This window comes from Topomyia yanbarensis, unplaced genomic scaffold (assembly GCF_030247195.1).
Source record: "Topomyia yanbarensis strain Yona2022 unplaced genomic scaffold, ASM3024719v1 HiC_scaffold_12, whole genome shotgun sequence".
Classification (NCBI taxonomy): domain Eukaryota; kingdom Metazoa; phylum Arthropoda; class Insecta; order Diptera; family Culicidae; genus Topomyia; species Topomyia yanbarensis.
This window is the reverse complement of record NW_026683294.1, coordinates 61,288-74,592: the sequence shown is the minus strand read 5'-3', so window position 1 is coordinate 74,592 and position 13,305 is coordinate 61,288. Positions and strand designations below refer to the sequence as shown.

Below are 13,305 nucleotides of genomic sequence, written 5' to 3'. Positions count from 1 at the left end.
CGATTTGTGTGAGATAGATTGGAACGTTAGACACGCAAAGCTTGTAGATGAGCCCATCGTGCCACACGTTGTCGAACGCTTTCTCTACATCCAGTAGAGCCATTGCAGTCGACTTGGAGACAGCTTTGTTCTGCCTTATAATATTTATCACTCTCGTTAGTTGGTGCGTCGTTGAGTGGCCTCTCCTGAAGCCAAACTGTTCAGTCAGGAGGATGTTATTTGTTTCCACAAACACTAGTAGACGGTCCAGAAGCAACTTCTCGAAGATTTTACTCAGCGATGACAATAAACTGATAGGTCTGTAGCTGGTGGGTGCGGTGGGATCTTTACCGGGTTTGAGAATAGGGATTATTTTGGCGATTTTCCACGCGGAAGGGAAATATCGTAACTCCAAACATTTGTTAAAAATGTTTGCCAGTGATGTTAGGGCTCGGTGACTGAGATTTTTCAGTATCAGATTGAACACTTCATCAAACCCGGGGGCCTTCATGTTCTTGGTCTTTCTTATTGCCATGCGAACTTCGTCAACTGTCACCAGCTGATCCTGAGGGACAACGCAGATTGTCTCATCTAGCAAGCGCATTTTATCCTCTACTGCCGTTTCGAGTGGACTTCGCATACCATTGCCAATGTTGTGCGAGCGTGCAAAGTGGTCACCGATGATATTTGCTTTTTCGAGGGGAGAAACATGCAGATTGTTGGCAGATTTCAATGGTGGGATTTGTTTGGGTCGGGATTTTAGCACCTTGGCAACTTTCCAGAATGGCCTGGAATGATCCTTAAGGCCCTGCACTACCTTACCGAAGTTCTCATTTTTCAGCCGATCCATTCTACTCTTAATAACTTCGTTGAGGTCCGAGACGAGCTGTTTTTTAACCAGGTCACCAGTTCTTTGGAACTGCCGTCTAAAAATGTTACGAAGGCGAATGTGGTATTTTGTGTCACGGTCAATGGAAATGGTGTTTGCTTTCACCGGAACTTTTCTGATGCATGCCCTATCTGCACCATCCAACGCTTGCTGAAACCTTTCCAGACAGCTGTCGACGTCGTTTGTATCAGTAAGAGGAGGATTTTCTTCCAGTAGCGAGTCAACAGTTCTCTGGAAGACCACCCAATTAACCCTGTGGAAATCTTTCCTAAGATGGATCGGGGACGCAACAACTTCACCACCGAATTCGCAAGTTACCGGAAAGTGATCGGAGCTGAGTTCAGAGAGGGTTTGCGGCTTAGAGATTTCGGTGTTGGACAAGAAAATATCCAGAGTAGAGGGCACACCAGCCGGAGAGAGGAATGTGGGCTCGTCAGGAAAATGAACACTATAATAGCCAAGTTGGGCATCTTCAAAGAGTAGGGAACCATTCTGATTTTTCCTGCTATTCCTCCACAGGTTATGTCGAGCGTTAAGGTCACCACCGATTATGTATTTAGCGTTCGATCTCGTAAGTTTGGACAAGTCATTTTTGAATTGTCTAGCCAAACCATTGGTAGTATAGCATTGATGTGGACAATAGACAGCGAAGATTTTAATTATCCCTTCTGAAGTTTCGATTTCAACTCCTAAACATTCGATGACGGTTGTGACAGGTTGCGGCAGCATTAGAAATTTGATGCCCTTTTTCACTATGATCGCTACGCCTCCTCCGCGAGAGTGTGTTCGATCCATACGCACCGTGGTGTAGTTTGGTATGGAGAACGGGATATCAGGGGAAAGATATGTTTCGGTTACGATACTTACATCGATGGCGTTTGTGTTGATGAAGTCTACAAGCTCGATCTTTTTCACTCGGATAGAGTGAGCATTCCAGTTCATCAGACGGAGGGGTTTAACAGCCATAACGAATGACCATCAGCCCCAGAACGTAGATCTGGTCTTGGCGAGTGCGGCACTGTCGTAACTGGCCACACATTTCAGTAAAGATGCCCGTCAGCTGCTCAGCTGAAAACAATGTCGCGGATTGCTGGTCCGGAGAACCATCTTGGCCACCATTGGTTGGAAGTGCCCACGGGTTAGTGGTGGGTGCCCACGGTCGAGATAAAGACGTATCCTGACGAACGGTAGAAGTGCTGAGTTGAGTGGTAGGGACCACCGGATGACTATCAGGAGGACTTATTGGAGGAGTCGCAGTCCCTGATCTGCTGGGAGCCAGCATGGGGAAATTTGTGGTTGTAAACGCAGGCACTTCCTGTCGCTTCCTTCCGGCTTGGTTCTGTGTAGAGGCTTGTTTCCGAATATTTTTGTATTCCTCTCTCTTCCAGCAGGAACGATTTGAACCTCGATGCTTCCCACCACAGTTTGCACAACGGTATTCGATGGCACCTTCCACCAAACAGTCGGCAGTGCTATGCGGCTGAGCACAATAGTCGCAACGGGGCTTTACATTGCAGTTCCGGGTACCATGGCCGAAATTTAAGCATCGTTGACATTGTGTTACGTCGCGATTTGTGCCACGATATGGCTCCCAGCGAATAACTATTGATCCGATTGAACGCACCGCCTGAAGTGCATTTAGCGTTACGGTACCTTTTGGAAAATGCACTAGAAACAGGCAGTCCCGAAAGGTTTTAACTTTTTCGCGGCGTGACATCTGGAAAACTTCTATTGGCTCCAGCTTGTAGTGAACGCGCAGTTCCTCCTTGATATCTTCAGTTGCCATCACAGGCAGCCCGCGTATCACCGCCTTGAACGGCTTTTCACCGGCAAAGTCGTGGGTGAAAAACTGCGTTTTACTGCTTTTCAGATATGCCGTAGCTTTTCCGAAATTTTCTTTTGTTTGCACCATCACTTTTATGCCGATTCGGCAGATTTTGTATTCAGCCGAAACACCTAGCGCTTTCATGGTTTTCATCAGCTTTTCGAGCGGGACCGACTTAACCATGATGGGTGGAATTTTAATTTTCACTGGCGGCTGTAAATCTTCTTCAAGCAAATCCTGCATGGATCCGCCGAAATCACCAACGTCACTGATATTGGTTGTAGTTTTCGCTGCGCTCGCAATGCTCGCTGGGGGAGCCGAATACACTGACATTCGGTCTCTTTCTGACCGCAATCTCTTGCCGTCCGGTTCCTTTGGACTTTTCAGCGCTTTTGCGCTCTTGCTTTGTTTGGGGCTGGCCTTCGAGCCGCCCGACCGGCGTTTCCGTTTCGACATACGACCGAATTGTCGAACGGACACCGCAACCGAACCAACTAGCTACCGAACGAAAAACTAAACACGCGGCGACAAAAAAAAATACACGTCTGAACACGTTAAGACACGACGAACGAATGGTGGTAGCAAAAATCACTACATATCGCTTATATACGATCGTGTAGCGAGACGAAGGTTCGTCCTTTTTTGTGTTTAGCGCGTTTCGTTCGTTCGCTACTCCGCCCCTTTGGCGAACGATGTGCAATGAAGCGAATGCATAACAAGGGGTGCTGTGTGCGCGAGTGGCATCAGTGTTACTCGTATTGTCTACGTGACTACACACGAACGCGCACAGCGATAAACCTACGACAATGTCTGCACGCGGTAAAGGAGGAAAAGTGAAGGGAAAGCCAAAATCCCGCTCAGTTCGTGCCGGTCTCCAGTTCCCTGTTGGCCGAATTCACCGTCTGCTGAGGAAGGGAAATTATGCTGAACGTGTCGGTGCCGGAGCACCCGTCTACTTGGCAGCTGTAATGGAATATCTTGCCGCCGAAGTACTGGAGCTGGCAGGAAACGCTGCCCGCGATAACAAAAAGACCAGAATCATCCCCCGTCATCTGCAGCTGGCCATTCGAAATGACGAAGAGCTGAACAAACTGCTCTCCGGTGTGACCATTGCCCAGGGTGGCGTGTTGCCTAACATACAGGCCGTACTGCTGCCGAAGAAGACTGAAAAGAGGGCCTCCGCAGCAACTTAAATCCCGCTTCGCCCGAGCTGAAAAAAAAAACGCCCTTTTCAGGGCGACTATTTTCTTCTGATAAAAAGAGTTAATTTGATTTTCACTCCGATAATCATCAACGTACATTTCTGTGAGCATTGCACAAGTTTTTTTTTGCAATGCTCGTCAGACGCTTAATAATAGTTTCCCTCATATCATGGCATTGACGATTTCACCCAATCTCTCAAAAGTTCACTCATCGATTTGGTGCTAAATCACAAATCGGCCGCGCAAGATTTCCCTCAATGGGTCTTGTTTTTCACACGCTACTACTGTCGATCGGTACGAGGTGGTGCTGCTGGCAAAAAATCCCCCCATCGGCGTGCTTTCTAACAAACACACACAGCCACCCGCCTGAGCATTTTTGGAGGGAAACGGAAAATTTCTGCTAATAATTCTTAGTAAAATATGATTGGTTGTGGTCCTGAAAAGGACCGTTTGTTGCTGTTTCGTTCTGGGGGGTGATGGGCACACACCAAATTTAGGCCCGCTCCCCACGGATCCGGCGAGCCAGTTGGATGTCTTTCGGCATGATGGTCACTCGCTTGGCATGGATAGCGCACAGATTGGTATCCTCGAACAAACCAACCAGGTAAGCCTCGCTGGCTTCTTGAAGGGCCATGACGGCTGAGCTCTGGAAGCGCAGATCGGTTTTGAAGTCCTGCGCGATCTCACGAACCAGACGCTGGAAGGGCAGCTTGCGGATTAGTAGCTCTGTCGACTTCTGATAGCGACGAATTTCTCGCAGCGCGACAGTTCCTGGTCTGTAGCGATGGGGCTTCTTAACGCCACCCGTAGCTGGGGCACTTTTACGGGCAGCCTTCGTTGCCAACTGTTTGCGGGGAGCTTTCCCTCCGGTGGACTTGCGGGCGGTCTGTTTCGTACGGGCCATGGCGCGAAAATGCTGCTCTACTACTGCTACCACTGTGGTGCTGTTCAAACGACGAATGATGACCAAAACATTTTTTTTTTTTACATTAATAGAATTTTTATTTAAACATTCTAGCCCTGTTACATAGCTACTTTTTTAACATTTTCAGGGATTCAACACGCAGTTTTTCAGCTCTTCTTAAGTATTTTTAGCTTTGGAAGCAATTGACATATCATGTTCGTATAAACATATTTTACAATACAACTATATAGTTGGATGATTTTAATTTGATAACCTAAAAATTGAAAAGAAACCTAAGAAAAAAGCTCACGTATGAGCTGGTACTCAGATGATTCTGCTGTTTGGCGATATAAATTATTGATTTCAAGTAATCTATCGTTAATCAAGGGAATGTTAGCCAAACGGTGAACTTCAATGGTGCTCGTGTCGATTGGAAGGTTGAGAATCATTTTTAAGTATTTGTTCTGGAGTGTCTGGATTTTTCGCCGATGCGTTGCAGCACAGGTCATCCATACTGGTGCAGCATATAGCAGCATGGGTTGCACAATCTGCTTGTAAACAGCAAGGCGATTTGTTATGGATAGCTTGGATTTTCGATTAATCAAAGGATACAGTTTTCTAAGCATGATTAAGCTCCGTTGAACGATTCCATCGATGTGTTGTCTGTAGAGCAATTTAGAGTCCATATTCAGACCTAAGTAGAGTACAACTCCTGACCATGGTATGTTCACTCCGCGTATTTGAACGGTTTTTGTCGGATTCAGCAACCGCTGGGAATTCCGATGAGGGAAGATCACGACCTGCGTTTTGGAAACATTTACGCAGATTTTCCAGTCTGTTAGGTAGCTGATGAAACAATCGAGGCCCTTTTGCAGGTTTCCAACAAGATGGTTGATGCTTCTACCGGCGTAGGAAATTGATGAGTCGTCAGCAAAAAAGGACAACTTTCCGCCACCCGGAAGCAGTGGGACATCAGCGGTGAAAATATTGTACAGGATGGGTCCCAATATGCTGCCCTGCGGAACTCCAGCTGGAACGTCATACACGTCGGAAAGTGTACCAAACAACGAGACTCTAGAGCTACGATGTGTAAGATAGCTCTGGATGATTTTTACCAGGTAAGTTGGAAAGTTGAAAGAGATTAACTTGTGAATCAAGCCGTCGTGCCACACATTGTCGAAGGCCTTCTCGACATCCAAGAAAGCCATGATGGTTGATTTGGAGACTGATTTATTCCTATTGATATTATTCGTCACCCGATGAAGCTGATGCACTGTTGAATGCCCTCTGCGGAAACCAAACTGTTCGTCTGGAAGCACGTTGTGGTCTTCAACATGGGCAAGGATGCGGGTGTGGATTGTTTTTTCGAATAGCTTGCTGAGTGATGTTAGCAAGCTTATCGGGCGGTAGCTGGATGAATTAGTCGGATCCTTTTCTGGTTTGAGTATGGGCATAACCTTGGCGAGTTTCCATTGGGAAGGGAAGTAGCTCAATGATAGGCAACAGTTGAAGAGTTTACAGAGTAACGATAATGCTTTGGGACCCAGTTTTTTCAAAACGATGTTGAACAACCCATCGAAACCAGGGGCTTTCATGTTACGAGTAAACTTGATGTTGGTTTTGACTTCATTTACGGTGATTAAAGCTTCATCGGGGACAACGTTTGGGGTGCGTTCTAAGTTGTTTACTGACACACGAACAATATTTTCTTTTGGACTTACAATACCATTGCCAAGAGCGTGCGAAGATTTAAAGTGCACTGATAGAGAATTCGCTTTTTCGAGTGGCGTAACAAGAAAGCTGTTACTCTCTTTCAACGGTGGGATCGGTCTGGGTTTATCCTTCATCACTTTAGCTACCCGCCAGAAGGGCCGTGAGTAGTTCGGTAGTCGCTTTAGATCGTTGGCAAAGTTGTTGTTTCTAATTTTGTCTAATCTAATTTTGATGATGCTTGATAATTTTTTAAAAAGGAACTTTCTTCTGACGTTTAAGGTGCGTTGGTACTGTCGTCTTATGATGTTTTTCAGTGCTATAAGCTTTTTGGTAGTATGGTCTAGCTGGATAAACTTACTTGAGATTGGAACAGTAGGGACGTTCAGATCCACCGATTCCTTCGCCAGTTGGGTGAAATACTCTAGCACTCTGTCAACATCGTCACTAGTCTCGATAGAAGTATCCTCGTCGATGCGGCTCTCGATGAAATTTGCAAATTGGTCCCAATTGACTCGATGGAAATTTTTTCGTGTGCTTCTCGAACGAGTGACTTCGGCACCAAAATCCAACACCACCGGTAGGTGGTCCGAGGATAAAGCAGTATGTGTTTCCGGAACAGAAAACCCTTCTGTTATGTTGGTCAGGAATATATCCAGTGTCGAGCCGATTCCAGCCGGCGAATAGAAGGTGGGCGTGTCCGGGTAAACGACGATGTAGTGCCCGTGTTGAGCATCAGCTGTAAGAATCTTACCGTTCATGTTTGACGAAGTGCAGCCCCATGCCGAAAAGCGAGCGTTGAAGTCACCAGCGATGATGAATTTAGAGTTGCAACGAGTTAGTTTTTGCAGGTCGTTCTTGAGTCGAACATCCGTGTTGTTGTTAGTTCTGGCTTGTTTCGGGCAGTATACAGCAACGAAGGTGATCTTGCCATGAGATGTGTCTACTTCGATACCAAGTGCTTCGATGAACGTCGTGTTGAAACTCGGGAGCATCCTGAATGAAATCTCTTTCCGAACTGCTATGGCGACACCTCCCCCTCCAGTAGAGGTGCGATCCAGTCGAGTGATGGTGTGATCAGGAAGACAGAAACTAGTATTCGGCTTCAGGTATGTCTCCGTGATTACTGCTATGTCGATGTTAACGGCTTGTAGGAATTCTGCTAATTCCAGTTTCTTGGAAGCCACCGAATGGGCATTCCAATTAAGGATTCTGAGCGATGAGCTGCCCATGACGGTAATAAAAGCGCATCATCACAGAGACTTGCTCCTGTGCTGTACGACAGGCACGTGTCTGCTTGTCCAATTCGATGAATAGGAAGGCGAGCTGATCCATCGTATACAATTCCCCGGGTGGGGGGCCGTTTGTTACTTGTGCGTACGTGCGAAAGCCTGGAGGGGAAGGCTTGAAGGACGTCGTCGGTTTCGATGTACGCGGGCGCTGGGGAGTAATCGGCAACATTGGTTCCAAGGCCGGAAAATCGTTGATGTTCAGATCCACGTCGCTCTTCCGCTTTGGTTGGCTTCGTTTCGACGTTTTCTTCCGCAGCTCAATGAACTCGGCTCGCTTTTTGCACGTTCGACTAGTGGAGAGGTGTTTTTCTTCACAGTTAAAACATTTAACCTCATACTTTTCCAGTAGGCACTCTTCCTTCGTATGGTTCTCGCCGCACTTCAGGCATCGAGCACGGATGTGGCAGTTTCTTGTACCATGCCCAAAGTTCAGGCAGTTGGAACATTGGGTCACGTCACGATGGACTGGCTTGTAGCGCTCCCACTCGATGATTATGTGAAAGAGCGCTTTGATGCCTTTTAGTTCGCTTAACGTTGTGGAACCTCTCTCCAGGTGCACGAGGTAAAGCTGATCGCGGTATGTGACATCTTCCAATTCTTGTCGTTTCATTTTATACACAGCTAACGGTTTCAGATTGTGTTCTTTTAATGCTTGCTGAAGCTCCTCTGTCAGCATATCCGGCAGACCGCGTAGCACAACCTTCAGCGGTTTGCTCGATGCGATGTCGTGCGTGAAGTACTCGAACTTCACCTGTTTGAGATAATTCTCAACAGCATTGTAGTGTGGCCTGGTGGGAACAATGATTTTATACCCGTTAGAACACAGGCGAATGGAAGCTTTGAGGCCGTGGCCGATCAAATTGTTGAAATCTGTTCTCAGTGTAGGCGGAAATCCCTTCACGTAGAAAGGGGGCAATTTCTCCTTTTTCTCGACCTCCTGGTTCGATAATGTAGCGAATTTATTTTTGGCTAGCAGCCGTTTCTTTGCAGCCTCATCTCCGTCGGCGCCTGGATCCAGCGGTCGCTTGGACACAGCAGAAGCCCCTACACCAGGGCACGTTTTTCCCATTACTTGGGACGAACCGAAAATTTCGAACAACGCGAAACAACCGAAAACAACTAGCTTAAAAACTTTCAAAAACGTGTCTACTCTCGGAGCGAGTCACACACAAACTCTCGATGACCAAAACAGACCGACCGATTTTTTTTATAGTCGCGAATAAACACTACTATATCGCCTGTCTCGCTCGTGTACGTGCCATGTGCCTTTTCGTTCTGTATACGGTTCGATTCGGCTACTATACTTCCCCCACCATTTCCATTCCGGAGCCAGTGTTGCCAGACTTGATTTTTTCAGCTTTTCATTAGATTTGCAAAAAAATATTCCTAAAAAGAAAAACTATGTATGAGCAAAAAAAATCGCCTAGAAATCAATAAAATTCCAACAGTAGAAGAATATCAAACAGAAATAGTTTGTTCATCAGTAACAATTTGTTCCATCATAGATCAGTATCAGATATCGATATTTAAGTACCATAGAAGCCAATATAACGTACCATGTAGACGGATGTATAGAAAATCTTTATAAGTTAAAAAAAAAAAACCCGTTTGTTTTTCGATTTACTTTTTCTTTCTTTCTTTTTCAGGAGAATCAATTTCCGGGCAATCGTTTTCCAGGGAAAATGCTACCATGTCAGCATTAGTCCGGATAAAGCAGATTTCGGCAATCCCAAGCTACTAAAACAGTGGCAACAGTGAACTTCGTGTTCGCGCTATTTCCCCTTCAAACCAACACATCACGAGTAAGCATATAGATAGCAAAATGGTAATCTACCTAGGCGGCGGCGACTGAGAATGTGTGTGCATCAGTATAAAAGCGCTACTCAATGGGCCGAATTGCAACATTCGGTATTGGAATCTCGCTGCTGCAGGTGTGCTGCGCTAGCCTACTAAGCTATTACCTACAACAACCAAGAAGATGACTGGCCGTGGCAAAGGAGGCAAAGGGCTCGGCAAGGGAGGCGCTAAGCGGCACCGCAAGGTGCTTCGTGACAATATCCAGGGCATCACCAAACCCGCCATTCGTCGTATGGCTCGACGTGGAGGAGTGAAGCGAATCTCCGGTTTGATATACGAGGAAACCCGTGGTGTGCTGAAGATTTTTCTGGAAAACGTTATCCGGGACGCTGTGACGTACACTGAACATGCCAAACGGAAGACCGTCACTGCGATGGATGTCGTCTATGCGCTTAAACGCCAGGGACGCACATTGTACGGTTTTGGTGGTTAAGCCCTACCACGACGTTCACAACACAAAAGGCCCTTTTCAGGGCCACCAAATGTTTAGAAAAAAGAATTAGTTTGAAATGTATCCTTCATATTTTCATTCATGTTGCAGGGGCGTACTGTTTAGTGTGCGATTTTGATTGATATGCGAGAGACCAGTGTTACGACAACGCGCTCAGTCGCTGGGTTTCCCTTTTTTTTTGTCGTGACTAACGACTTACCTTTCAATATAGGGGCCCCTTTTCAAAATTTCGGAAGAAAAATGATGTAAGATTTTGAACGCTTATATCTTTTGTTGTACTGAATGGATTTAATCAATTTCTTCGGCATTTTGTCGAAAATATTTGTACCAATGTTGTATTAAATTTTGGAATATGTAGGATATTCATTATCAACGGAAAAATAGTGTTTTGAAAAATCTTTCGAAAACGACTCGGAAAAGTGAAAATTTTCAGCCCATCCCGCACAGAGCCGTCAAAATGGTGCAGCGAATGAACAATAAAATAATGAAAAGTTTATATAAAGGTCCACTACATGTTTGTTCCTATGATTATTCGTATTGGGTTGCTTGACGAGAGCAGTTGGTGGGGGAAAGCCGGGATATTAATTTTGGTTAAGCCATTAGAAGTCGGACGGAAAGGAAAGGCTCATGCACGCCACGAGAACGAGCGAGAAAGCGATAGTAGTGCATATTAGCGAAAGCGTTACGTACATTTTGAACCTTATTAACTTTTCTTCTACAAAACGGATTGCCAATCTTGTTTCATAAATCGGAAGGAAAACGTTCAATGCTTGCTACCGATACGTTCTTTGCTATATAAAATTTGGTATAAAATTTGTTTAAATAGTAAAACTACTTTAAATGAAATCAACATTAATGATAAAACCTATAAATAGGGGTGTCGCAGCTTTTCTCAAAGCCAGACGTGTGTAAGACGCAGTGCATAACAGACGTGCGTGGTCGTGAGAAGCTGCATCGGACGACCAATCAAATCAGCTACCATCGGAGAGAAGAAGAAAAACGTTGGTAGAGGTGGTGGCGGTGAGAAGTCCAAAAAGCCAAAGGCTAAGAAACGCAGTCACTGAAAAGGCGGTAGTAACTGCCACTAAAAATGCCACCAAAACATCGAAGGCTGCAAAGCGTACTCATTCGGTGTGAGCTGCGAAAGGGGAAAGATCGTATGGATGTACGCAGTAAAAACAATCGTCGGCAAGGTTTGAATTGTTTTAAAAGATTCCCGTCTTGTATCAACATAGTTATCTACAAACCGTCCTTATTAGGACGAATACAAAATGGAAAAAGAATTCAATTAGAAAGTTTCTTTTATTAACTGGTATTAAATTTGCGCTTGGTAATTCTGTACTTTTACCAGTGAATCATAAGAAAATGTTTTTCTAATTTACAAACCCGAAGGTTTTTGCAAATCCTTCCAAAAAAATCAGTGAATGTGGCAACTCTACCCAGGGTGGCCAAATAGAATTCCTTAATATCGGTAGGGTCACTAAAAGTTTATCGGTAGTTATCGGTAGGCCGGGTTGTTGTCCCAAAAACGTAGTATTGACATAGAATTGTAAAATACTGACAACACAGATCTCAGACCAAATCCAACCCAAAAAATGAATGTTGGATGTGTCCACAATCAATAAAAATCGGTAGTTTTCGGTAGGAATAACAAAATATCGGTAGTTTTACCTTGGTCGTCTGTGAATCGGTAGGGAAGACCAAAATCGGTAGGACTACCGATAAATCGGTAGGTCTGGCCACCCTGACTCTACCACTAAGCGAAAGCTACACCAAAACGAATGATGAAAATATTTTCATTTATCGAACAAAAGGACGTCCTTCCATCTGCATTGTAAAGTCAATAAATAGGAACACCATGATGAAAATCGTGCTCATTCGGTGTGAGCTGCGAAAGGGGAAAGATCGTACGGATGTACGCAGTAAAAACAATCGTCGGCAAGGTTTGAATTGTTTTAAAAGATTCCCGTCTTGAATCAACATAGTTATCCACAAACCGTCCTTATTAGGACAAAGGCAAAATGGAAAAAGAATTTAATTAGAAAGTTTCTTTTATTAACTAGTATTAAGTTTGCGCTTGGTAATTCTGTACTTTTACCAGTGAATCATAAGAAAATGTTTTTCCAATCTACAAACCCGAAGGTTTTTGCAAATCCAAGAAAATCAGTGAATCTGGCAACTCTGCCACTAAGCGAAAGCTACACCAAAACGAATGATGAAAATATTTTCATTTATCGAACAAAAGGACGTCCTTCCATCTGCATTGTAAAGTCAATAAATAGGAACAGCTTGATGAAAAGTGTGCTCATTCGGCGTGAGCTGCAAAAGGGGAAAGATCGTACGGATGTACGCAGTAAAAACAATCGTCTGCAAGGTTTGAATTGTTTTAAAAGATTCCCGTCTTGAATCAACATAGTTATCCACAAACCGTCCTTATTAGGACGAAGGCAAAATGGAAAAACTAGGAGTGGGTAATGCCAGGGACGTAACCGCGGTGTTGACGTAGGACTAAACTTGGGCATATCATATGACATTCATGGATAATTTGAGCCAATGCACTTTTTGAATGAATGTTTACTGGAAATTTCATGTCGAATGAGATTGCCACATTCACTGATTTTCTAGGACTTGCAAAAACCTTCGGGTTTGTAGATTAATTTGATAAACATTTGCTTATATGAATCACTGGTAAATGTATACAAGAATTGACAGGCGCAAACTCAATTCAAGTTATTAAATGGAACTTTCTAATTCAATTCTTTCTCCTTTATGTTTTCATCCTAAAAAGAACGGTTTGTAGATAACTATGTTTGGTGATACCAGACGAGAATCCTTGCTAACGATTCTAACCTTGCCCGAATTCGCTTCTACTGCGTACATACACGAACATTCCCCTTTTGCAGCTCACATCGAATGAGCATTGTATGTCGGAATGCGATCTCTTTTATAAACTTCTTAGTGCAGATGGTAGTCCATCCCTTTGTGCGACAAATGAAAATATTTTCATCATTCGTTTTGGCGTGGCATTCGCTTAGTAGCAGGGTTGCCACATTCACTAATGTTCTAGAAAGATTTGCATTGTAGATTAATTCGATAAACATTGGTTTATATGTGTCATTGATAAAGTACAGCAGACTTGACAGGCGCAAACTCAATGCAAGTTATTAAATGGAACTTTCTAATTCAATTCTTTCTC

At 44.5% G+C, this 13,305-nt stretch overlaps 3 protein-coding genes across 3 annotated transcripts; 2 read left to right on the top strand and 1 right to left on the bottom strand.

Annotated features, from left to right (window-relative positions):
- The first annotated feature begins 3,499 nt into the window (after window positions 1-3,499).
- LOC131694677 (histone H2A-like) lies at window positions 3,500-3,886 on the top strand. Its single transcript, XM_058983157.1, has one exon. The coding sequence runs from the start codon at window positions 3,500-3,502 to the stop codon at window positions 3,884-3,886; it is 387 nt and encodes a 128-aa protein (XP_058839140.1).
- Window positions 3,887-4,388: 502 nt separating this feature from the next.
- Window positions 4,389-4,799, bottom strand: LOC131694625 (histone H3). The gene has a single exon (XM_058983104.1). It carries the CDS (start codon window positions 4,797-4,799, stop codon window positions 4,389-4,391), a length of 411 nt encoding a protein of 136 aa, XP_058839087.1.
- A 4,980-nt stretch (window positions 4,800-9,779) lies between these two features.
- Window positions 9,780-10,091, top strand: LOC131694676 (histone H4-like). Its single transcript, XM_058983156.1, has one exon. The coding sequence runs from the start codon at window positions 9,780-9,782 to the stop codon at window positions 10,089-10,091; it is 312 nt and encodes a 103-aa protein (XP_058839139.1).
- Window positions 10,092-13,305: the final 3,214 nt, after the last annotated feature.

Coding starts and splice junctions, on each gene's coding strand:
- LOC131694677 (XM_058983157.1), top strand. CDS start 3,500: ATGTCTGCACGCGGTAAAGGAGGAAAAGTGAAGGGAAAGCCAAAATCC.
- LOC131694625 (XM_058983104.1), bottom strand. CDS start 4,799: ATGGCCCGTACGAAACAGACCGCCCGCAAGTCCACCGGAGGGAAAGCT.
- LOC131694676 (XM_058983156.1), top strand. CDS start 9,780: ATGACTGGCCGTGGCAAAGGAGGCAAAGGGCTCGGCAAGGGAGGCGCT.